Source organism: Lynx rufus, unplaced genomic scaffold (genome assembly GCF_022079265.1).
Source record: "Lynx rufus isolate CCGP_SWC_20201006 ecotype Redwood Valley unplaced genomic scaffold, mLynRuf1.p SCAF_1, whole genome shotgun sequence".
NCBI classification, from domain to species: Eukaryota; Metazoa; Chordata; class Mammalia; order Carnivora; family Felidae; genus Lynx; species Lynx rufus.
Window position 1 is genome coordinate 158,709,308 of NW_025814823.1, and position 25,439 is coordinate 158,734,746.

The 25,439-nt window shown below is 38.6% G+C and overlaps 1 protein-coding gene across 1 annotated transcript in view; it reads left to right on the top strand.

The window, feature by feature from the left end:
- The first annotated feature begins 20,658 nt into the window (after window positions 1-20,658).
- ERAP2 (endoplasmic reticulum aminopeptidase 2) overlaps window positions 20,659-25,439 on the top strand; it is a 44,877-nt gene continuing 40,096 nt past the window's right edge. The window contains 1 exon segment of the mRNA XM_053722184.1: window positions 20,659-20,684. Within this exon segment, the coding sequence (XP_053578159.1) occupies window positions 20,659-20,684 (26 nt within the window).

A 25,439-nucleotide genomic window follows, 5' to 3' on the forward strand; every position in this document is an offset into this window, starting at 1 on the left:
TCAGGAAAGCTGAGACACAGGAAAGAGGACAAGAGCCAGAGGAAATACCAAAGAAGAAAAAAACAGGAAGTGTAAAGGAGATCAATCGCAAGGACAGCACAGATAATAATCGTGGTACAGAAGGCAAGCAGCAAGTCCTCTGACAGCAGAGAAGAGAAAAAGCAATCAACTTAGAGTGGTTGTATCATGTGAAAAGAGGAGCAAACAGCTTCCTAGGCCTCAATGAAAATATTCACTTATTTACGCATTTATTTGTTCATTCATTATTCATTCATTTTTTCATTTCATGCATCCAACAGTGAGTTCTCTCTGTGGGAATCCTTCACTTGACTTTTTTCCAGATTCCCACTTCTATTACCATGGATCAAGGCTCTTAGATTCCCTGATTTACTACAACAAAGAGAGCGTCAGTACATTTTTCTGGCCTTATATACTCAGGAGCATCATGTCTGACACAGATAATGTAGATGAACAACATTATTTTTATGAAAAGGGAGTGACAGTAAGGATGAATCCTGACTGAAGACAAGATTGCTATCTCTAACCTCCCCAGTCTGTGTGTACCATAAGGCCCATCCCTGACCTCCAAGTAGAAAATAAAAACCCTGAACGAGAAAGACACAATCCCAGAATTCACTAAGAAAACCATGATTTGACTCCTGAATTTCTAAATTGGGTGGATTTGGGTCTCAAGATAGTTCAGTCAGTTCAAATCACATATAGACAAAAAATACAATTTTTGCATATCTAGATTTGTGGCTCAAGAAACTTATGTTTTCAAATTTGTTTTGAAGTAAATATTGAAAAAAACCTCATTCTTAGAATTTTCTAGTTAAAATTTTATGACAAGTTATAGGAACTCTATTTAACAACCAAAAAATGATATTATGTTCCCATAAATATAATTTAGTGCTCTCCTACTTTTGAAAAAATAACTTATTTTAGATGCAGAGTCTTATATTCAAGTCTGACAATTAAAATAGATTTTTCAAAAAACCATATTACAATCCCATAGTTTTAAATTTAGTTTTACAATGTTCAGATGGTAATGTGAATAGAAACAGTAACTCAATTACTTTTCAAATAAGTACCTTGATGAATATATTCATTTTCTTCTGACAAGGAATTATTATTGCCTTAAATTTAATCTTAGTTCTTCACATGCTGCAGGGATTTTCATGGCTAAACTGCTTTAAATTATCTTATGATTCATCTACCTTGAAATATGAATGCACTGTACTCACAATAAGACAGAATAATATGTAGTAGATGTTAGATTACTTTAAATTTGATTGTCTAGAAATATTTTATTAAAACATTTCTCTTACGTGGCTAAAAATAATGCCCCTTGATTCACTTTATGGGCAGAGTTGGGAGACTGGACTGAGCTGGTAGTATGTGCACTTGTTCATTCATTCAACAAATACAGAGTTAAGCAGATAAAGGATTGAGGCCAGAAAGCTGCTAAAACAAAGAAGAGCAAATCAGTCTTCAAGTCTAGAAGATACTGAGGAAGGAAGGGCCAAGCTGTATTCTCTAAAGACAGGACTGGTGCCAATGATTCCAGGGGAGATATTGTTTGCTCTCTCTCTCTGGTTTGAAACAACCTGTGGACAGAAGGTAGGGGAGAACAGAATCTAGATTGTAGCAGAAATAGATTGGAAGGCTGCAGGTAAATCTGACGATGTACTCTAGCACAGAAAGGCTACAATTGCTTTAGCCTCACACATATTGAGAATATGTACACTATTAAGTTCAGAAAAATTATGCCAAAAGTCAGTGCCAATGCTTTGTATTCTTATCTCTAGTTAGAAGTGTGTACAGATAGGCAAATGTCAAGAACTGGAAGATATAAAGGCACCCGTTAGGTAAGAAGGGCAACTGTTATCAACTCAGTTTAGCCCAGTGGACCCATTTTCTTCCATCAAGGGATTGGATAATCTGAATTGTATTCATTCACACTGTAAACTAGGGAACAAACCTGTTAAGGCAAATTTCCTTTCCCACACAGGCCAGTGACAGATGTAAATTTGGAACTCACAGTGAAATGTGGCTTTGGGAAGATTGTTTTCCCCATGCAGGGTTTCAACATTTGTTTTGTGAGCAGAGTGCCTAAGGTAACAGGAAATAGTGTTTCAAATTTGTAGTCCAATCAACCTCAAGGTACTTAAAAGGACTAAGAAAAGATAATTTTCCTGTACCTTAGAAAGGTAAGCAAAGTGGTGCAGACTCTTAATAGTGGTAGGAATTGCATTTGTGCCCAAAGAGAGGAAGTATTCACTTAAAAAAGAACAATAGGGGCAACTGGGTGGCTCAGTTGGTTGAGGAATTGAGTGTCTGACTCTTGATTTCAGTTCAGGTCATGATCCCAGAGTCGTGGGATTGAGCCCCACACCTCCCGATGGGGTTCAGAGTCTCTTTTCCTGTGCCCCTCTCCTCACTTGCACACTCTCTCAGAAAACAAAACAAAAAACAAACAAACAGAACAGTAAAGGATGGGTTTTTGAAGGACATTACCTCATTGGAGAAAATCTGTAGTCACTGCCATTTTTACCCTATCTTGAGTTCAATAATCCTGCTCTCTTGTTCCTGAGCAGTCTTGAATACACACACATACAGCTGTGTTACCTGAGCTACTTACTTTTCTTTAAAAAAAAATTAACATTTATTTATTATCGAGAGACAGAGAGAGACAAAGCATGAGCAGGGGAGGGGCAGAGTGAGAGGGAGACACAGAATCCAAAGCAGGTTCCAGGCTCTGAGCTGTCAGCACAGAGCCTGGTGCAGGGCTCAAACTCACAAACCATGAGATCATGACCTGAGCAGAAGTGGGACACTTAACCAACTGAGCCACCCAGGCGCCCCTACTTACTTAATTTTCTTAAAAGTTTCTTTTCTCATCTATAAAATGGGAGTAATAATATCAACCTCCTAAATCTGTTGTGAGAACAAATGAGATGATCATGCAACACACTTAGCATAGTGACCATCTAGAAGGTAGCAAATATCAATAAAAGATTGTAGTCATTGACACAAATTAGTGCTATGTTTTTAATTCAATTGATACTGAAAGATGTAAACAGATGTTGATAAAGTGGTCTATGGCCCATAATTTTACTTGGATCTATAAACAAATTGGATTAAGCAGATTTATGCACTCAAATCAATGACCAATGTTGTAAAACAAACCAAAACTGTGAACTCTTGGTTTTTATTTTCATCTTTTATGTTCAAGCGACAAATAGAGGCATTTACAATAACACCATTATGTGTTCCTGAACAACTTTGCATTTTGCAAAAATTGTACACTAAAAATAATAGGGTCTGTAGGGAAAAATAGCATTAACAGCAGAATACTCAAAACCAATGAAAGTTTGAAACCAATGCCCTAAACAGAACTAATTAAAATCCTAATAAGAAGTTATACTAGAATGGGTAAATTTCCATGGGCATTTGCCAAAGAATCTCAGTCGTTCCAACCTTTGTGACCTTTTACCCTGGAGTCATGCTTACTTCCTCTTTTGAAATACATGTCCCTGAAGACAGGCACTTCCACAGAAATCTGTTTGACCAAAATTTAAAATACAATCCAAGAGTAGACTTCACACAACTTACACACAACTTCCCCAATACACTGACCTCATTCTCCAATTCGTATATCATGTATGTGAAATTAATTAAACCAGGAGGCCATTAGACTCAGGTGATTCTAATATCTTAGCAGCCTATGTAGGCAATCCCAAACGTAAACCTGTAAATGCCTCAAGGTTAAGAAATGGAAACCTAAGGACAATCCTAATGACCAATGACAAGCCGATCACAAACGTAAGGACAAATCAATCACAAGCCAATCACAAGCCAATTACACTTTCCCAAATAATGTAACTGCATAAGCTATATAGCCAAATAATTTTCTTGCTTTGCTTCCACCTCTTCTCTCTAAAAGTGTTTCCTCTAGATTCTGTCAATGGAACATTCCTGACTACTTGCAGTTTGATGCGGCCTGATTCAGATTGAGTGTTGCTCAAATAAATGCTTAAAATGTTTAATATGCCTTGGTTTATCTTTTAACACATACGTGTAAATTAGTATTAAAGAAAAACACACTGGAGGAGAAGAGACTATATGTTTGCATCATCATGATTATGATAACAAATGTAATAATGATGGTACTCACCATTATTCCTTCTTGCCTGTAGAAAAATACTTTCAGTCAATGATGAGGGAAGTTGAATAAATATCCAATGAAGTGGAACTGCAAGAATATAAACAGTAATTATGTCAAAATACTTTCACAGCATACCTTGCATCTCTCACTCTTGAAACAATAGTGTATCAAGAAGGCTTTGGAGGAAAAGTCAACCCAAATGGGTATGACCAGATCAATGCCCCTGGTGGGGCTTCCCTAGTGAATTGCACAGTAACTTCTGATTTCAGAGTAAGGACATAACTCACAGCAACCACACACTCTGTTTAAAAAAAAAAAAAAAAGGTATGATGACATTTTTTAAACCTTGGTTCACCTCCAGTCTAAGAATATTGCAGCCAAACTTTGGCTGCCCTTGGATCATTTCTACCTCTCTATCACTTACTCAACTGCTTGAGCCACACTTAGATCTGTTTTTACAGTCCAGTGAATTTGAGGCCCAAGACATTCCCTTCTTGTCCTTATAGGAATAGAAAGGAATAAAAAGATGCAGAAGAAGGTAATTTTCAGTTCTCTGATAATTAGTGCAAACACACCTATGCACATATGTGCACACGTGTGTTGATGGATATGTGTTTTCCTTCTCAAGTATAAACCCAACATATCACATGTGGACTATCTATCTGCCTTTCTGTCCCTGCACATATGTTACCACCACGAAGTGCAGAGCTGGGTTCAAGAATGGGAGAACTCAGTAGTTTTCTAGGTCATAGGCCTGATAGTTAACAGGTATACACATTATAGTTGTTCCAGTCATTAAAATGTTGAAATACTTCCATATAATCTCCCTGGGTCCACAAGTCTCTAGACCACCATCCTGGTCTCCCGAGTTTCTCCCATGCAAATTCCAGGAGGTTAGCCTCCCATGTGGTCTCAAAGCATCCTGTCTTACTCCTGGTAAATTTATCACTTTGTGTATTGTCATCGTTTTGTTTGACCATTTCCCTGGCTGGAAGTGAGTACTTTGAGAGAAGAAACTGCATGTTGTGATCATTTTATCCTCGACATCTAGCACAGTGCCTGGCACATAAAAAACTCTCAGTAAATTTTAGTGTAATGAGTTGCAACAACAAGCGTAATAAAAATAGGTAATACTTCCTGTAATAATGTCATATGGTGATTGATGCTAGCTACACTTGTGGTGAGCACAGCATAATATACAGACGTGTGGAATCACCGTGCGGTACACCTGAAACTAATGTAACATTGTGTGTTAATTATGTGTCAATAAAAAATAGGTAATACTGATTTAAAATGTTTATTTTTTATTATTGTATTTATTTACTTAATTAATTAATTTATTTTTGAGAGAGAGAGGGAGAGAGAAAGAGAATCCCAAGCAGCTTCCACATTGCCAGCGTGGAGCCTGATGTGGGGCTTGAACCCATGAGCCATGAGATCATGACCTGAGCTGAAGTCAGACACTCAATTGACTGAGCCACCCAGGTGCCCCAATGGGAAATACTTCTAATGCAACCCTGAAAAGCAGTTTTATCCCCATCATTCCTATTTTACAGATGAGAAAACAGCACAGAGAAATTAAGTGACTTTCCCAAAGTTACATAGTCAAGGAATTAGATGTGATTTGCAAATCCAGGTAGGCTGGCTCTAGGGATTATATAATTGCGACTGCATACTCTATGCCCTTGCTTTTGAATGAGAGGTAGAATCACAGCAATAATACAGTATCATTTGCCGTCATTACAAAATAACCGTAAATTTAAAAGTCACATATGATTGAGAAAATATGTTTTATACTCACTTTATTTTAATGCTGACTGAATACACATAATTCATGTCCCGGCCTAGATGGCCGGTCCCTAGGGAGCAGAATAGGGAGGATGAAAGAAAATAAGTGGGGCCAGAGGGAAAAAACAAAATTCATGTACAAAGCATTGAGTCAAGATTAGGTACTCACAATGTATTAAATATGGGTCTGATGGCAAGGATGGGGGTAGGAATCTGAGAGAGCAAGAGCAAGGAACAGCAGGTTGGAAGGGAAAAGAGACTGAAGTCTAGATTCTACTAACACGTTTTTGCTGTTATGCCACATTGGGAGATAAGTGGTATCTAATCATTTTTTTACAACAAACATTGAGCCACTTGTGCAATTGTAAATCTTTTCTTTGCTTAATTGCACCTAATAAACTTGAACTAATAACTTGATGATCAATGACAGTCATTTGACTTGTAGATTTATGCCAAAGAATATTGAGTGTTTCTCAGATATCTCTGAAGCTTAAATTTGGGTGACAGTATTTGCCTTCAGTGACAGAGTTAACTAGGTTTATACTGTATGAAAATTTTCCCCCATGCCAGCATTTTACCTATTAGATGTGCTGCCTTAAAAAAGCCTGGAGAATCTCCTAATTTAATCATGGTATATAAGTAATGTTTGATATAGCTAATATTTCATGCCCAGAACAGAAAGAAGATAAGCAAGGAAATCAAAGTGAGAAAACAAAGAATGCCAACTTGGAATGCCAGCAATATGCCCACATCATCTTACACTTGATCTTAGCCAAAAGGCTGAGAAGCGATACTCTCATCATCTTAAAACTTCCCTTTGTCCTTGGTTCATAGGCACACAGAAATCAAACAGAATCCATCATAAAAGAATTCTAAGAAGCCTCTCTGAAGGTTGCTCCTTCAAAATACATTACTAGCTGCTACACTTACAAATGAAAAAGGTGAGGGCACCTAGGTGACTCATTCCATTAAGCGTCCAACTCTTGATTTCGGCTCAGGTCATGATCTCGTGGTTCCAGCCAGGCTGGAGTATGGAGCCTGCTTGGATAGTCTCTCTCTCCCTCTTTCTCTGCCCCTCCCCTGCTCACTCTCTCTCTCAAAATAAATACATAAACGTTAAAAAATAAAACCATTGATAAAGGTGAAACCCATGTTAGACCAGTGCCATACCTGCTGCCCTCATCTACACAAACGTGCACCATGGGCAGCAGACATGTTTTAGTCATCTCTTTCCCCTGCAGTGATTAACACAGGACCTGGCTTATTAGACATCAGATGTTTGCTGAATCGGATCTGTGGGCCACACAGGAGCATTCTTCCTGTCCCTTGTAGGCTGTACTCAGACTCTGTTCCACATGGGCTAAAAGCTCCTCAGAGACAGAGAGCATGAGCACACCAGTGGGCCATGCTCCAGCTTCACATTCCAACAAGATGCTCTTCTGCAAGTGCATGTTGAGTCCAGGGAGCAGTTCAGTTGGATAGACTGCTGCCTCAAGCTTCCATACTGCTTGTTCTGGGATACTAAATTGGCTGAATCAAAATGGATCTTCTCCTCTGTGGGTACAGTGTTCCCTACTCATATCTTTTGAGAATGGACACATCCTATATCTCAATGTCACTCTGGCTGCATGGCAACATGGCAAATGCCCTACACAGAGCTGGAAGGCTAGATCCCCACCATGATCTTTCCAGTAGTCACCATTAAGTCACTTAACCTCATTGAGCTTTAATCTTCCCGTCTGCAAAATGAAATAACACATGCCCTGATTTATGCACGGAATTGTTCTGAGGATCAATGGCATAATATATATAAAAGTGATTTCTCAACTATAAAGCAAACCTAATAAATATAAGTGGTATTATTGGTGGTATTTTTGATATTTTCCATTTTTTTTTTGCTGGTTTCTTTGACTCTGACCTAATGATCTCAGCCTCATAAAGTCAGTGAGGTTAAGAGGGCTGTGTTATTGTTTGAGAGGGTTTTCACACATGAACTTTGAAATACAGTCCAAATGGTATAAAAGTGTGACCAACATATTTCCTGCCCTGAGCAGTTCAGTACCTTGACAAAGAATGGCATTCCATGTGTGTGATTTACCATCATATTGAGATATATAACAGCTCCAAAATATATATTATCTATAAATATGACAACATTTCATATGTCCTAATTATAATGTAACACTGAATTGGTAGTTGCAGTGGTATTAGGGTGGATCTACAGAAGAGAAGAAACAGATATATAGTCACTCAACCAACTTATTGAGTAACTACTGAGTACCACGCACATTACGTCAGATACTGAGACTACAGCACTGAGCAAAACAGACACAGTCCCCACCCTGATGACATTACTATATGGCAAGCCACTCTAGTCTAGGGCATCAAGGGAGATTCCTCCAGTAAAAGTCAGTTCATGGAAGGCTTCCATGTATGGAATCCAGAGAGGTAGACTAAAGGGGAGAGGTGGAATAATAGGGGCAGGTGGAAGAGTCTATGGGACCTGTGTCATTTGGTGGCTATTTATTGTCTTTGTAATAATTATCTCACATTTTCAGCCTCACTGCCCCAAAGAAGACAGACTCAAATTCCCAGCCTCCCTTACAGCTAGGTTGCTGTGCTAATGTAATGCACTAATATAGGACTTGGATTCAGAAGTGAGCAGGACAGGTAACCAGACTTCACGTAGACTTTTATTTTTTAATAGTGTAGACAGAGATAGCTGCCTATTTATGGAACAGAGCAATCATTGTAAGGTCATGAAGCTGATGTGATACTGTGGTTAAATTGTAGGTGTTGTCCTCCCCAAAGTTTATAAATCTATTTCTACAGCTCTCCTAAAAATTATTTGAACTGTCAAAAATCCTTTAACAAATTCTATAAATAATGCATCTAATCATTTCACAGCAAAACAGGTATGAGAAAGGGCCCAGGACCATGAGACCTACCAGTCTTAATTATCTCCTGCAGCATCCAAAAGTGGGTGGCATCAGTGTGAGTTTTCTTTGCTGACATCTTGATGTCACAAGATAACAAACACATGAACACTTCAGCAAGGCAATCTGCAACTAACACTCAGGCAAAACAAAGAACTCTCATAGGAAGAATTTCTGGAGAGTAGTATCCCCAATGGATCTGAATGCACATTAGGCAAAAATCTAAGTGGCTTTTGACTAATGCTTGCTGATTCTCATTTAAAAAATTCATGGTGATATCCTTAAAGTCCATAAGCAGCTCCAAAGATACTGGAAAATGTTTCCAAAAGCCTTAATCAGGTTTGGCAATGTTCCCTCTTACCCTGCTACTAACATGGTCACTATCATTAATAGAAATGACTCATACATGTTGAACACTTATTATATGCTAGGCCCCATCACACTTGATCCTAGCTACAACCCTTCAGGGGAGGTACTTTAATTATCCCCATCTTACAAACTGAGGCAACAGAAACAGCAACGGGATGAAGTAAGTGCATGACCCAGCATATGAACGCAGGCTGTATGACTCCAAAGCCCATGTGCTCAGCACTCTACTAAGATAGTAGTGGGGAGGAAATGTCCTTTTGGAAATTCTTTCGCATGTACCCAGCAGTCATTTTGCTCAGTACTTCCTGTGATCAAGATACACGTGCAGTTTAAAGCCTCCCAATATCTTTTTTGTTCTAAAATAACTTGTATGATCTGTGGACTTACATACAGTGTAATTCTTGGCTTGAACAAAAAAATTATTCCCATAAATATGGAACTATATCAATCTTTATAAAAGGTACTCAGTACTATGAAGTTCTATAGTTAACAAGACATTGTCATACAAATGCTGTGTCTCAATAAAAAGTAAACACTTAAAATAAGTAAACAAATAAACTTGCCTTCTAATTAAGGTAATTGAGGCTGCTGGTCAGAGTCAAGGTGCCCTGGGAATCAGGCTAAACCAAGCACACAGACAATCAAAAGGCAGCTATTAGCAAGTATCTTAGTGTATGACATGCACCATAGGATTTTGAACTGTTAACAGAAATCCCCTGAAATTTAACTTGATATGAACAAGGGACATCAAAAGACTCCATCATAATCTGGTGAATGGTTGACTTTTTAGTAGCTAATGAATTCTAAGGAATTCTTTTGTTTCATTTTAAGCTAGTCTTTTCCTGATGGCAACAGGGCCACCTTCTCTGAAGCCACCACATATTAACTTCATGTCCAACCTCATTCTAAGAAGGACCTGAAGCAAACGAGATATTAAATAAGAATTCTCCTCACGAGGGGCGCCTGGGTGGCGCAGTCGGTTAAGCGTCCGACTTCAGCCAGGTCACGATCTCGCGGTCCGTGAGTTCGAGCCCCGCGTCAGGCTCTGGGCTGATGGCCCGGAGCCTGGAGCCTGTTTCCGATTCTGTGTCTCCCTCTCTCTCTGCCCCTCCCCCGTTCATGCTCTGTCTCTCTCTGTCCCAAAAATAAATAAACGTTGAAAAAAAAATTTTTTTAAAAAAGAATTCTCCTCACGAGACTGTCCCTGAGCGACTCTCTAGGCCCATGTGCAAGAAAGAGTTTCATTTTGACCCTTCCTATCTCCCTGCCTCCTGTCCCAAACTGCCTTGGACATTTCAGAGCTGCCTCTCTTACCCTCCCCTGTATCCGGTCAAGCACAAATGCCACATTAACTCACACTCCTTGCAACCTTGGGATTCACTTAATTTTTTTACATAAATATTTCTTTTTTCAAGACCCACCTGCACTATGACCACAAGTCTCTGTTCTCTAAGTACACCATTTTGTCTTAATTTTGCTTCTACCTTCTTATTCACTACATGCCTTCCTCAGGCTCCTCTCCTGAGTCGCCAGGGTTTCCCCAGGCAGATCTCACCCTCCACACATCCTCACCCAGTCATGCTTTGTCAGCCCCAGATCCTCTATACTACAGCCACTGCCCATTCAAAGGACGCGCTCTTTTCCCTTCAACCACTACCAGCCTCTTCACAGTTCATTGCCCTGTGCCACCAGATACCCAGGGCCCCTCTGGCCTCACCTCTGGTGCTGTCCTTCTGCTGTTGTCCTCATCTTCCTGGGACCTGCCCACCAGCCCCACATCCTTATCTCTGTCTTGATCTTGCATTTCTAAGGTCTTTTTTTTTTTTTTCTGTGAGTCTTTCTCTTTGGAGTCATGGAATTCTCTACTTTTTGCATTTATCTTTTTTTTTTTTAATTTGTCTCTTTCTGAAATGCATCTATTTCAGTTTTAAAAAGTGAGGCATGATGAAAAAAATATTAAGTAAATAATAGTTCAGGCAGTCAAAGAATGTGGAAAAACAATAAAGAGGGTCCTTGCATGATTATTGTTGAGATACTAAGCCTATTTCATTAGTGCTCATAAAAATATAATAAGGTGGACAGGGTTTTTTTGGTGTGTTTTTTTTGTTTGTTTGTTTGCTTGTTTGTTTGTTTTTTGTTTTTAAAGCATGGACAGTTGTTATCTACAGTTTCCAGAGAAGGAATTTGAGGCCAAGAGAGGTAATTCACATCACATCGTAAATGGTAGCACTAAAATTTGTATCTAAAGCTGTTTGATGCCAAAGTTCACTCTATTAGGTGCCACCTTACCTTAGCACCTATATAAGCCAATTCCATACAGTACTGTAGAATTTAGGAAATGTGGAATAGAATTCTTGAACTTCAGGATTCAAATTATGATTCTCCCAACCTGCTCACCAATGTGGAATGCACTGAAAAGTTCATTGACCACATTTCCAACACCAGTGTTGTCTGTGTATATTAAAGATAAGCATCAAATCTTGTCCTGCTCCAATCCATCCACATGGCAGTCAGAATCATATTCTCAAACTGTGAATTGGATGATATCATGTCCTTGCTCAGTACCCTCCCTCCAGTGGTTTTCCAATGTACTTAAGAAAAAACCCTACAAGGAATATTTTGTGGACTTCTCCCCAAAGCCAAACTTCCACAGGTTCCTTGTGCCTCCTTCAGCATCTCACTCCTCTGTCATTTCCTCATTTTTCCCTTGTTCAACAGCATTTCAAGTGTCTTCTACTATAACAAAAGCTCTTCTTTAACTTCTTTCCCCTCCCTTTTTCCTCTTAAAGGACGGTCTACATACTCCAGTAGCTGTTTTCCCCCCATTAACCACATAGATACTCTCTTTGCTCTTTGTAGCACAGTTTCAGCCTTTACCTTCTCCTGAAGCTAAGCCATCTCTTAACAGTGTAATCTAAGTCACCTAAGCAATCCAATGTGTCTCTCCTTTTTTGACTTCTGTGTCATGTTCTTGGGATCTTCCTTTGTCCCTGACCTCTCCAGTTCTCTTTTACTTTCCTTGTCCTCCAAATGTCCCTTCCTCTTCCTGATCTGTATTTTTCTCTTAGCAGACACATCCACTGTAATGACTTTAACATTTTTTTTAAGTAGCTTCCACACCCAGCTCAGAGCCCAGTATAGAACTTGAATTCACGACCTTGAGATCAAGACCTGAGCTGAAATCAGAATCAGACGCTTAACCCACTGAGCCGCCCAGGAGCCCTGACTTCGTCACTTTTTATGACTTCCAACTCTGAATTTTTCATGTATTCTTGTTCACACTTCTAACACCCACTGATTTCTATGTGGAAATCCTTACCAGTCTTAAAGCCACATATAACTAAGCTTCCATCACATCTGCCATGCCTCTGTAGTGCAAACCCCTGATTCTAAGCAGGCAACTTAGAAATCTCACCTCTTAAAAAAAATCCTCTCTATCACTTTGCACATTTAATATCACTTCTTCATGTACCCTCTACCTCCTTTCCAAATTTTCATAATTCTTTAAGACCCAGTTTATATTCTATCTCCTCCTAAAGACTGCCTTCACCACAGGTATACTGTAAATTCTATACTATAAATCCCTAAGGGCAGAGGCCATTGTTTCGATAACACAGCATTTCTCATTGTATTCATCTCCACCTCCTCTCCCCAAATTCCAACGCTTACTAAACTTTCAATAATGTTTTTTGAAATGAAGGAAGGAAGGACTTCAAATATTTGCACAGATAGAGAAGAAAGTGTAATCTTGGCATACTTCTTACTTCTGCTGAAAATATTTGCAGAGTCACAATATGTAAGTGTACTGATTGATTTTCAACCCTTTGGAACTGACCTATAAGGAAAAAGCAGAAGATTTAAATATAAGTATATGATAAACTGTCAATGTTATATGTCTTAATGCTGTAAAAGTGAAGATCTAGTTGATAAACAGTGGAAGTAGGGAGCAGAGAAGGGGGGATGCTTGGGATGCAATACTCTCATGTGGAAGGCAATGGGTCTTCATGGGTTTGGATTCAGACTGCCTAGTCCCTCTGCTACCTTACTGGCCTTGTGACCTTAAGCAAGGCATCCCCTACCCCCTCTGTTTTACTTTTCTTATTTGTAAATTAGTAATGATACCTCATAGGGCTGCTATAAGGATTAAATAAGATAATTCATGCGATAGACTTAGAACAGTGTCTGGCACAGAGTAAATATCCAGTAGATTTTGGTCATTGCTCTCTTACAAATTTGAACATAAAGAGACAATGTCTGAAGTTGATAGAATCAGAAACCAAGGTTTATGTGTATTGCATAAAAATATAAAGATAACAGAGGAACTAAAAATAATAAAACTTGGAGGAGGAGGGGAAAATGGGGAAAGTAGAAATGAACCAAATCTTCAAATTTCAAACCAGGGAGTCAAAAGACCTTATTTTAAGATATAGTGGCCCCAAATATTATTTGGAATTAGGGAAATAACCATCAGTAATTAAAAGAGAAAAGCTTACAAATGATTGCTTCTGGGAAGTGTGACTGGAAGTAGGAAGGAGTAGAAAGAGGTTCTGTTGCTTTTCACTGTAATTTTTCTAGTATTTGATTCTTTACTGGCCATATATTATTGTGATTTTTATAAGACATAAACATGCATACCCATATGTGTATTTGCATTTACATGGACACAAGATGCTTTAAACAAGGGCAAGAGTTGTTTCACTCCCTGGTAGCATCTAACATGGCACTTTGCCAAAATGTATACATGATAAACATCTGTTAAACAAACAATGCTGCCTCACTCACTGCTACCTTCCAAAACAATAAGACTGCCTTACTGTTAGCAGAGTAGCTGAGCTGAAAGTTATTGAACTTATGCTAAATATATCAAACCCAGGTGTCTTTATTTCTAATTTTCCTTTAGATTAGGAAACAGGTGCTTCCTTCTTCACTAAACGTAACACTCAAGAAAACCACTCCAATGAACCACTTCAAGGGAAGTGAATGTCCATTGAAAATGATGTTTTTCTCAGTACAGAAGAAACGATAGTGGGAAAGGCTCATATTTACTTTCCTTCTCTTTGTATCCACCAGGTTGGTATAAATTGCACAGAAATATTCTATCACATAATAAACAGAAATCATATTTCAGCTGTGGTAGAAGAGTCTAAGGTTATTTTTCACAACATAAAATACTTTTCACAAAATAAAATTTTAAACCAAATTTTAGAGATAAATCAATTGTAAATGAGACTTGTGTAAACCCTTGGAGGCATACAATGCTTTGAAAAGGAATTCTCCCTCTCAGTCAACTCTACTATGCCCAATAGTTTGGATTTGGATTTCTTGAAGATGCAAATTCAAACATAATTCCCTTAGAATATTGGAAAGATTTGATAGGTTGAACAAGGGAACAATATGAGGTTTTTTTAAGTGACTTAGATATATTATATTATATATATTATATATATATTATATATATTAGATATATATAAGTTAAAACTATAAAATTATCTTCTTAGAAATTTGTAGAATTGCATGTATTCAGTAGGAAACTTCTTGATAGATATATGCAAATCTAAGCTTGTAATCTGAAAGACAGTTGGGAATTGAGCAGAGAGCTAAAAACATTAAGAACAAATGTGCAAGAGACAAACATATAAGCATGTCACACAGTGCCAAGGACCAAGACAGAGGTAGATAGGCAGTATCAGAGAACCAAAAGGATTTTGCCCCATTCCTCCCAGATGCCTACCTCCGGCACTGATCCTAGAAAAGATCCAGAAAAAATAAAGGAGGTTGAAAATGAAGGGGGGAGGGGGAGGTGCACGGAGCTGTTCCGTATCTCAACCCTCATTGACTAGTGTCCATTTGATAAACCTGGTTGCACAATAAAGAAAAAAAGGAGGAAAGAGGGGAGGAAACTGAAATATCTTTTCTTTGGCTAATTTTTTTAATGACAAAAAAATACTTTGGGGCTAAAAATAAAAAATATCCCTCTGGGGAAGAAAAAGAACAAATCCTGGATTAAAGCTAGTATTTTATTTTAGTTTACCTTCTGTGCTCTCTTTCTAGACATTTCTAAGGTTTTTTAGTCAATAATTAACTGGTGTGAATAATACTACCGGTTCTATGAGGATCTGGTTCCTGACAGGACACTGACTTCTTCAATTGATATGTGACCTCTTTGATCCTCCTTGTATCTTCTATATGAGTGGAATGCTTATCCAAATAATGGGAAAGGCTTCTGAATATTTAAAAAAATTTCTTTCAATGTTTATTTATTTTTGAGAGAGAGAGAGAGAGAGAGAGAGAGAGAGAGAGAGAGAGAGAGAAAGACAGACACAGAATCTGAAGCAGGCTCCAAACTGTCAGCACGGAGCACGATGCGGGGCTCAAACTCAAGAACTGAGAGATCATGTCCTGAGCCAAAGTCGGACATTTAACTGACTGAGCCACCCAGGTGCCCCTCTGAATATTCTTATAAACAGAGAAAAAGCACTCAAGGTCTGCATCTCGTTGAAAATTTTCTATTTAAAAAATGTGATTAGGGACGCCTGGGTGGCTCAGTGAGTTAAGCATCCGACTTTGGCTCAGGTCATGATCTCGGGGTCCCTGGGTTCGAGCTCCGCATAGGGCTCTGTGCTGACAGCTCAGCGCCTGGAGCCTGCTTTAGATGCCGTGTCTCCCTCTCTCTCTGCCCTTCCCCCACTGACACTCTGTCTCTTAAAAAATGAATAAATGTTTAAAAAAGTAAAAAATAAAATAAAATAAATTAAAAAAAAATAAAAATGTGATTAACTTTAAAGCACCAACCAGTACGGGTTTAGACGGGAGTCTAACTAGTCAATTTCTAATATTCCCACTGATACAATGAAGGCTAAATACCTCCAAAGCATAGTTATCCAAGTATCCAAATTTGATTTATTGGAATCGTATGAGTTTTGATCCCTAGTCCTCAACTTAACATATCAGAAATCCAAATATATATATACATCTGATTATCTTAAGTCTGGTTAGTGCAATAGTCTAATTGCTTTTTGGCTTGTGTTAATTTACCACAAGAAGTATGTCTGCATAAAGGGTCAGTGCTAGGACAAATGATTTTCTGCAGTTACATGTGTCACCACTAGATGAGGCTACCACTGCTTTTGCTCTCTTGTCTTGAGAGAAATCATTGGCTACTAGATGACAATGAGGTGGAATTTTAAATCCTAGGGTTACTCTAAGTTTCCTTGCTTTGAGGAAAAGGTGACCCATCTATTTTGATAATTTCAATAAAATTCAGAGAGCTAAGTGTTAAAGTACTCATAAATGCCCTTAAAACTATAATCCATGACTTCTTTAGTTGGTAACTGTTTATTTTTAAAACATACCTATCATCGCCTGCTGCGCACTGACTTTTGTACCAATTGTTGGCTTGAGGGAGGTACAAACATAGGACATCCATGGAAAGAAAAGCCTCTATTTCTTCTAAGATAAAAATTGAGAAGTAGCTTACTAAACACATTTTTACAAGTATAACCATGAGCCCCCCCCCCATTTTTACATAGTTTATAGATTTATTAGTGGGTAACAGGTAGATCCAGGATTTCCACAGATGAGAGTCACAGGAACAACGATCTAGCAGGAGGAAGGAGGTGGGGGTGGGGCTTGTTAGTAGCTACATTTTTATATAAAGAACATGACCAGGTGATTCTTTGGATTGTTCAAGGAGAAGGGGGTGGTGAGTGTTGGGTTAGAGAAGACTAACCATGAGCAGAGTTATAACTTCTGACCATCAACTTTGTGCAGCTACTGTAAGGGGATCAGATATCTTAGCTGGATTGAAACAGTTCTGGTAAATGAGGAAGGTGTCCAGGCAAAAGCTCTAGTAAGACCCTTTCTGAAGCTTAAGGAAGTCAATGGGGGAGGGGGGTGGGGGGGGAAACTAGGGTAGATGAGAGGGTCCTCTAATTGCAACAACGGTACACGATGTAACTGGACCAGTGCTCACAGTGAAGACCACTGTAAACACTGACAAAATACAAAAACATCCTCTTTAAAGCCTCAAAGACTAAGAGTTACCGAACCAAGATTCTAGAGGGGATGGAAATCCAAGAGGCATTTAAGGATTCTTTTTCACCAGAGGCATTTACAGGTTTGGAAAAAAAGAAACTGAGAGGCTGAGCTAAGATTTTGACAGCCTCACAGGACCAAGGGAGGCAAAATCTGAGTCCAAGATCTGCTGAGCATAATGAGAAAGAGAAAAGCAGTCCCTGCTATCCTGGTACTCAAAGCCAGGACTGGGTGTTGACCTGTTAAACACAAACAATTTCACAGACCATCATCAGACATACCCACTCCATGGCTATGATGGTTGAAGACCAAAAAAGGCTAACTTCATAATCACGTTTGAACACAGGCAAAACATAAACATTGTCACCACAAAAATTACCAAACACCTCCATACCCTGACCAATAGGAGTGACTGCTGTTTCTTTACAAATTACAGCCTTAGCCTTGATCTAATCTCCCCTCCTTGTTAAGATACCCAGTTACAGAATTACCACCACCCTTGAGATCATCTAAATCAAACAGAGCCCGGCTTCATTAAGCCTTCCTCAATCACCTGACACATCCTTTAATAGGTCCTTTCCAACATTTTCCTTTCTGAGATGCCCATGTTTCTCCATGGTGGGTGTTCCCCCTTGCTGCAATGAGTAAAAACTCAGCTTACTTAAAAAATCACTACTCACCTTTTTACCTAGTTGGGCAGTGGCTATTTTTATCACTGTAATATTCTTGAGCTTTATGCTAGGACCCAGTTAACTTACTTGAAAACAATTTGATCGTTTTGGATCTTTGAAGATTTGTGAGACAGGCCTGAAGCCATGCTTTATGTACGGCTTATTGCTCCTTCCTACTGAGGCAAGGCCCCTCTGGGTGTTCTATTTGTTGGCTTGCTGATCTTGAGGTTTTCCAATCAGACTGATGGATGCAGGCACTGTTTTCTGCCTTTGTGTGGGAGTCGGGTACCATTACCTCTAATCCTTTCCAGTGGTTCCATCTCTGACTTATGTACTTTCTGCATGCGCATGTGCTGATTGGTGATCAGCTGAATATTCAAGGAGAACCTTCAGCAGATCTCTGAAGCACCTTCTCTCTCTCTCTCTTCGCATGTGTGTGTAGCTCTGTCCTCTCAGTATTTTTCCTATGAACTGGAGTTTCCTTGCTTTCCCACATTCTCAGCTGCAAATCCTCAAGATAAAACATTGGCTGGGCTTTGCCCTGGGGCGGGGGGTGTTTCTCCCTCCATGCACAGCCGTGTGGAATCCCACAGGGCAGTAAACTGGGACAATCGCAGGGCTGACCTCATTTGTTTCCTTCTCTTCTGGGATTGACCACTGCCTCCAGTTACCAGATACTCTTTGCCTTGTAAACTGTGTTTAAGTGAGAGGATAAATCCCAGTCCTTACTCTATCTTGGCCAGAGTGGAAGTTCTTGTAGACATTTAAGCTAAATCTTTAAATAATAGGAAGCCAAGAGATATGTTTTGTTTCAATCAGTTGGTTTTATCATTTGGAAGCATTAAAATTTCCTTTAAAATAAAGTATTTAAGAATATCAGAACCACTCTGGTTATTTGCAATCATTTTCCTGTTTGAAAATGTGTCATCAGTTTTTTAGACAATATTTATTTAGAAAACAACAGAAACACCACCATTCTTCATTTGGCAATTAAATAAAAAATGTTTAATGTGGTACAATTTCAGTTGTCTGCCAGCTTTGCTTCATATTCTGTTCTGCTTTAACAATGTAAGATTTTTAGTGTTGCATTCTTCTGTTTTTGTTTGTAATAAATGTTGTGGAAGGCATAGTAAAGATACCATTCCTGTCAGTTATGGATTCAAAATTATGAGATTAGCTGTTCTCCTTCTCTGCTGAAACTGAATGAGCTTAAAGAAGCCACAGAATGTGTTTACTGGCTGAACATCATCTCCCCACCCTCACCTCTCCCCACCCTTTCCATATTGTGCATAGGCCCTGGGTCTCTGTAGTATCAGAAACTTTCTTTTTTTTTTTTTTTTAATTAAAACTGTCAAAAGCATATTACAGACTCTTCTCTTTATTAGAAAATAAACAGGGACATAACAATAATTCTGTGAAGAGCTTTCAGTGGGTTTTTAGAGATCCTTTGGAAAAGAGATGCAAGGCAGAAAAGAGGAAGTAGTTTTCAAAACTGTAAGTTGGCTGGGTGTTCAGAGTGATAGCATCAAGCAGAGACAAAGGTACCTATCTATGTCAAGGGGAGGAGATTCAACAGCCACACTAGCCAAATGGGAGAAGGAGTTTCAGTAACATGTCCTCTGTCAGGAGGCTATATGTCAGTCTGTTTATCCTGAAATCTCACCACCTGCAACACAGGCAGCATTTGGAAATAATTTTTAAGGCATCTGAATGCCTGAAAGAATGTCCAACTGGCTTTATTTGTTCATTTTTCAGCTTGCAGCATGTTACAAAGAACAACCTTAACACAGGTCTAGGGTGGTGGAGGTTGGGGATAGCTGAAGGTAGCCATAGGAAGTAAATACAAATTTGATAATAATGGAGGAACTGAAATAAACTTTGTAGAGTACTCACAGGAATTGAAAAAGATATGGCAACACGGGGTTATTTATTACATCTCTTTTGCCTTGAGGGCAGCATTTTTTTAATGTTTATTTATTTTTTAGAGAGAAAATGCTCAGACAGGGGGTAGGGGAGAGGCAGAGAGCTAGAGAGAGACAGAGAATCTGAAGCAGATTCTGTGCTGACAGCAGAGAACCTGGAGCAGGGCTCAAACTCACAAACCGTGAGATCATGACTGAGCCAAATTAGGATGTTTAACCGACTGAACCACCCAGGTGCCCCTTGAGGACAGCATTTTATCACAACACAGCATAATCACTGATTATTACTTTAAACATGACATGCAGGTAAACAATTTTAAAGTTTATAAAACATTTAGAAGCTTTTTCACATGTTATCTCAAACTGATTCTGACAATGACAATAATCCTCTGTAACAATCATGGAAAGCATTATTGTCTCTAACTTGGAAATAAGGAAGTGACTTAGTTTAAGAAGGTGACATGTTCAATTCTCTTGATTCTAGGTCTAGTTTATAGTAAAAAAACTTGAGTCATTAAAGTTTAAATCTGTCGAGAACACTTGAAGGGGATGGAAACATCGATAATATGCTTGATAAATTTTCCATTAAAAATTAGCAAAAATCTTTGAACATTTTGACATGTATGCTTCAACTCTTGGGAAAGTTACTTTTAACTCATTCATTCTCACTTTGGTGAGGGCCTATGAGGTAATAACACCCTGTGCCAGAAAAAGGTAGAGGTGTGGTGTTTGGTCCCTACCATTCAGGAAATGATCATTTAAGGAATAATATGAAGCACAAACCTGTTAGCAGAAGGTAAGGTGGACTAGCACTAACTAAACAAGTCCTTATAGTTAGTTAGGGACTGGAAGGGAGCATGTGTCACTTCCAAGGTGGCATTTGCCTTGTGATAAGTAGGTTTACACAGAAGATACTGAGAGAGATGTATTGCACATAGAGTGCATCTTTAATAAGAGGAGGAAATGCTGGGCACATCCATAAATGCAAAGTTCCCTTGCCTGCCTGAAGCATGGAGTGAATACAGGGCAATCTGAAAAGAAAAAAGGGGAAAAAAACTAAAAATATTGAAAACGCATTCACTCATTCAGCAGATATGAACTGAGAAGCCAGGCTCTGCTCTACGCTCTGGGCATTCATCAGTGAGCAAAGTAGACGAACTTCCCGCCTTCAAGAAGCTTACGTTCTAGCAGAGAGGTAGATAAAACAAACAAATCAATACATCATGAAGTATCAGGAATTGATAAATGGTAAGAAAGAAAAAATAAAGCAGGCTGAGGTGATAGACCCTGGGTGGTAGCAAACAGGGGTGCATTCAAGTAGGAGTCCTGTTTTAGAGAGAGCCACTAAGAAGAGTCTGAGTGACAGAGAGTTCAGGAGACCAGAACAAAGTGAAAGAGTGAGATATGTAAATTCCCTAGGTCACAAACATCCCCAAGCTTATTCTCTTACCAGAAAAAAAAAAAATTAGAAACCCTTTTTGGTGAGAAATAGTTCTAAGTAATTAGCTCTGAGGTCACCTGGACCTTAATGAACTTTGTCTTACAAGATTTTGCAGATTAATCCCAGAACCTTGTTTCCTCATTCTCCCTCATCACTTCTGTTCTCATGGGCAGGGCAGAGTTCTGAGAAAACACACACAACTGAGCTCAACCCTGTGGCAAGGAGTGTCATCAAATTACCCTCAGCTTCCCATATATCCTTCAACCCTTCCCTCCCTGCTGTAGAAATAGGTATCCAAGAGATGACCGTGGTGCCTCTTGTTCTATGCACCCTTTCCCCCACTCACCTGTTTCCAGCCAACCTCGCCTCCCCGTGGTGCCCCCCGAACTACACTAAATGCCACTCTGAAAGACCCCATTCAACCCTAGGTATAGGCCACCTCCTTGACTTTTGCTTATTCTGCTTTATCAAATTGTTTATCCAGAATGAAATGATAAAATATAGTAGGAGAAAAAGAAATAAGACTTGAGAGTTAACTAGGATCTACTCATAGCAGTGGTTGAATGTTGAGCCAAAGCACAGGCTGCAAACTCAAATGCACACCAGGACAAGGCATGAATACCAGTATATGTAGAAGGTCTGTGAGACAATGAGAGCCAAGTTTGTTATATTTCACTTGAGAATAACACTTGTATGGCTCTATCACCCTTCAATGCCCTAGGATCTAAACAAAACAACCAGGCAGAACATGAAAGAATCCATGTGGCACATAGGCTGTCAGTTAGCCCCCCATGGTCTCAGTATGGAGAGCTGCATCTGTGTGTAAACGGGAGGAAACCATGGAAAGGTTTTAAGCAGGGGTGGCATGATCAAGCAATAGTGTACAGGATGAATCTGCTAGCTGGCATCATACTAGTAAACTTCCGGACCAGGGCTTAAGGAACTAGGGAGACCTGTTTGTCAGGAGTATTGAGGACCTAGATTGCTTTAATGACTGTGGGAATATTTTAAAAGTTGACTAAAAAGAGATTGAAAATGAGGAATCAAAATGACTTGGTAACATAGTGGAGAGGGGCAGAATCAAAATAATTATATGGTCTAATCACTGATAATGGAGGAGGGTTTGAAGCAAGGAGGAAATCTGGTGCTTTCTGAAGTAAAGTTCTTGTCCTAAGCTCCATTTGAATATACAAAAATGAACCAGCCGGGGCTGTAATCAGGAAGTATGCAAAGTTCTTTTTTTTTTTTTTTAATTTTTTGTAATGTTTATTTATTTTTGAGAGGGAGAGAGAGAGAGAGAGAGGCAGAGAGAAATGGAGACAAAGAATCTGAAACAGCTCCAGGCTTTGAGCTGTCAGCCAGAGTCCATGTGGAGTCAAACCCACGAACTGAAAGATCATGACCTGAGCCAACTGAGCCACCTAGGCGCCCTAGGAAGTACGCCAAGTTCTGAGTCTAAACAGAAAGTGAAATTGAAAGTAAATTCTGCTTCATTCAAATCTCCAACAGTGTGGATTAAGGTAACACATCAACATTTCTCTAATTTTTCTTAAAACTCAGAATTTTTCAGTGACGATAATGACCTGAACTTAGGGTGTAAAACTGCTGTATTGAGATCTTGTAATCTAATCTGAGGCTCTGGAGAAAGGGGATGAATCTGGCATTACTGCCTTGAAAAATATGTGAACTTAAGGTTGGGAATTGATTCAAGAGTCCTTCTGTTGTAACGACTCAACTCTTTTTTGGAGATCTAAATTTAGCCTTTCCCAAACACTGGCTGCAATTCCTGTGTCTTCGATGTTTTGTTCACTGCAATGCTACTGAAGGTGGTCAATAATATAAAGGAAAGTTCCCTAGACTAAAGATCAAAGGACTGTATTTTAGTCCTAATTTTGCTTCGAATTCCCCATGTGATTTTGGGAAAGTCACTTCTCAGCTTCTTTATCTGGATGCCAAAGACTTACACTCGCTGGCCTAAGTCCCTATCAGATCTAACATTAAAGGCCATATGAGTAAATAGAAATGCCTTTCTCTTCAGTCTCACCAATAAAATACAGCTTTCCAGGAGTATGTCCATTACAAGTAGGGGAAAAAACTAATCTTAAATTTAGGCCAGAGATTCCAAGTTATAATAATTTAATATTTTACCTTCATTATGTGCTTTGTATATGCTAATTTCAGTGCTATGCCAAATTCTTCACATGAATTATTTCATTTAATTCTCCTAAAGTAAGGATGGTATGATTATTACACTGTTTTTTTAAGGTGAGGAAACTCACGCTCAAAAAAATAAGAAAACTTGCCCAAAAATCATACAGGTAAGTGTGCTGGAACTAGTATTGGAATCTAAACACTCTGATTCCCAAGCTCATGACCTATCAAGTAAGCAGTTTCATTTTTTAAGCAATCATAAATTTAAGCTAATAAACCAATGATGGTTTTGTGTATCAGAGGTTCTTGGAACACTGATGTTTGGTAGCCATATTCAATGCTTATCTAAAAAAGAGAAAAGTGTCTTTTTTTTAATAAAAAAAATTCCCCAGCTTTATTGAGACATAATGAACATATAACATTATGTAAGTTTAAAGTGTACAGAGTGTTGATTTGATACAATAATGTATTGCAAAATGATTACCACCATAGCATTAGCTAGCACCTCCATCCCATTACATAATTACCATTTCTTTTTTGTGGTGAGAACATTACGGATCTACTCTTTTGAAGGTACATTGAGAATCTATTCAACATTCAAGTATAAGATACAGTATTATTACCTATAATCATCATGCTGTACAATAGATCCCCAGAGGTTGTTAAATCTTTTAACTATAGGGGCACCTGGGTGGCGCAGTCGGTTAAGCGTCCGACTTCAGCCAGGTCACGATCTCGCGGTCCGGGAGTTCGAGCCCCGCGTCAGGCTCGGGGCTGATGGCTCGGAGCCTGGAGCCTGTTTCTGATTCTGTGTCTCCCTCTCTCTCTGCACCTCCCCCGTTCATGCTCTGTCTCTCTCTGTCCCAAAAATAAATAAAAACATTGAAAAAAAAATTAAAAAAAAATCTTTTAACTATAAGTTTGTACCCATTTCCCCCACTGCACAACTCCTGGTAACCACCATGCTACTCTCTATTTCTCTGAGTTCAGCTTTTTAAGATTCCAAACATACTTAGTGTATAGTACTTATTTGCCTTTCTCTGTTTGATTTATTTCACTTAGCACAATGTCCTCAAGTTCCATCCATTTTATTGCAGATGGCAGTATTTCCTTCTTTCTCATGGCTGAATAACATCCCATTGCAGAAATACATACCACATCACCTTCACTTGTTGATCCATTGATGGACACTAGGTTGCTTCCATATCTTGGCTTTAGTGAATAAGAAGTGTCATCATTTGACCATTAGTCTATTCTTCTTTTTGTTTTTGTTGTTCTGGTTCCTTTAACAATATCTGTTTGTCTACATTAATATTACAAATTAGAAAATTAAAATAACTGGATAATTAATTCTAAAGAACTTGTTAATGATAAAAAAGAAAAGGAAAGGAAACCATTCATGGATTGAGTTGGAGTTGGAAGTAAGTAGAGGCAGCTGGCAGGATGGGAGTCAGAGCTGAATCATGTAAACTAACCGTATTGTTTGTCCTAATTTTATATTTTATATTTTTACCCTTTGGATAAGAAGAAATAATCTTAATTCTATTTAGAGGCAGTGAATTCAGTTTGATATAATTTCATTTTCAAAGGTAGCCTAAGATGACAAGCACCAAAACAACTTTTTAAATATTTTCACTAAGAATATTATGAACTCAAAATTTTATTCTATAGTTTTTGATATATTGGAATTATGCCAAAGTTAAAAACCTAACTTGACCAGCAACTTTTCCACCCATGGCTGTAGAATAAGGTCATTCAGAAGATGTTATTTATTGAAAGAGATAAAGTTCAATGCTATTAATAATAATATCTGGCATCCAAAAAATATAGAGTTTCTTTGTGACTCATTAAGACAAAATAGAGACCAACTGTGCAGCTTATTCTCAGGTGTCCAGAATACTCTTAGAATGATGTAGACAAATGTTAAAAGCATTTAACATGCAATGAATTTGCATACCT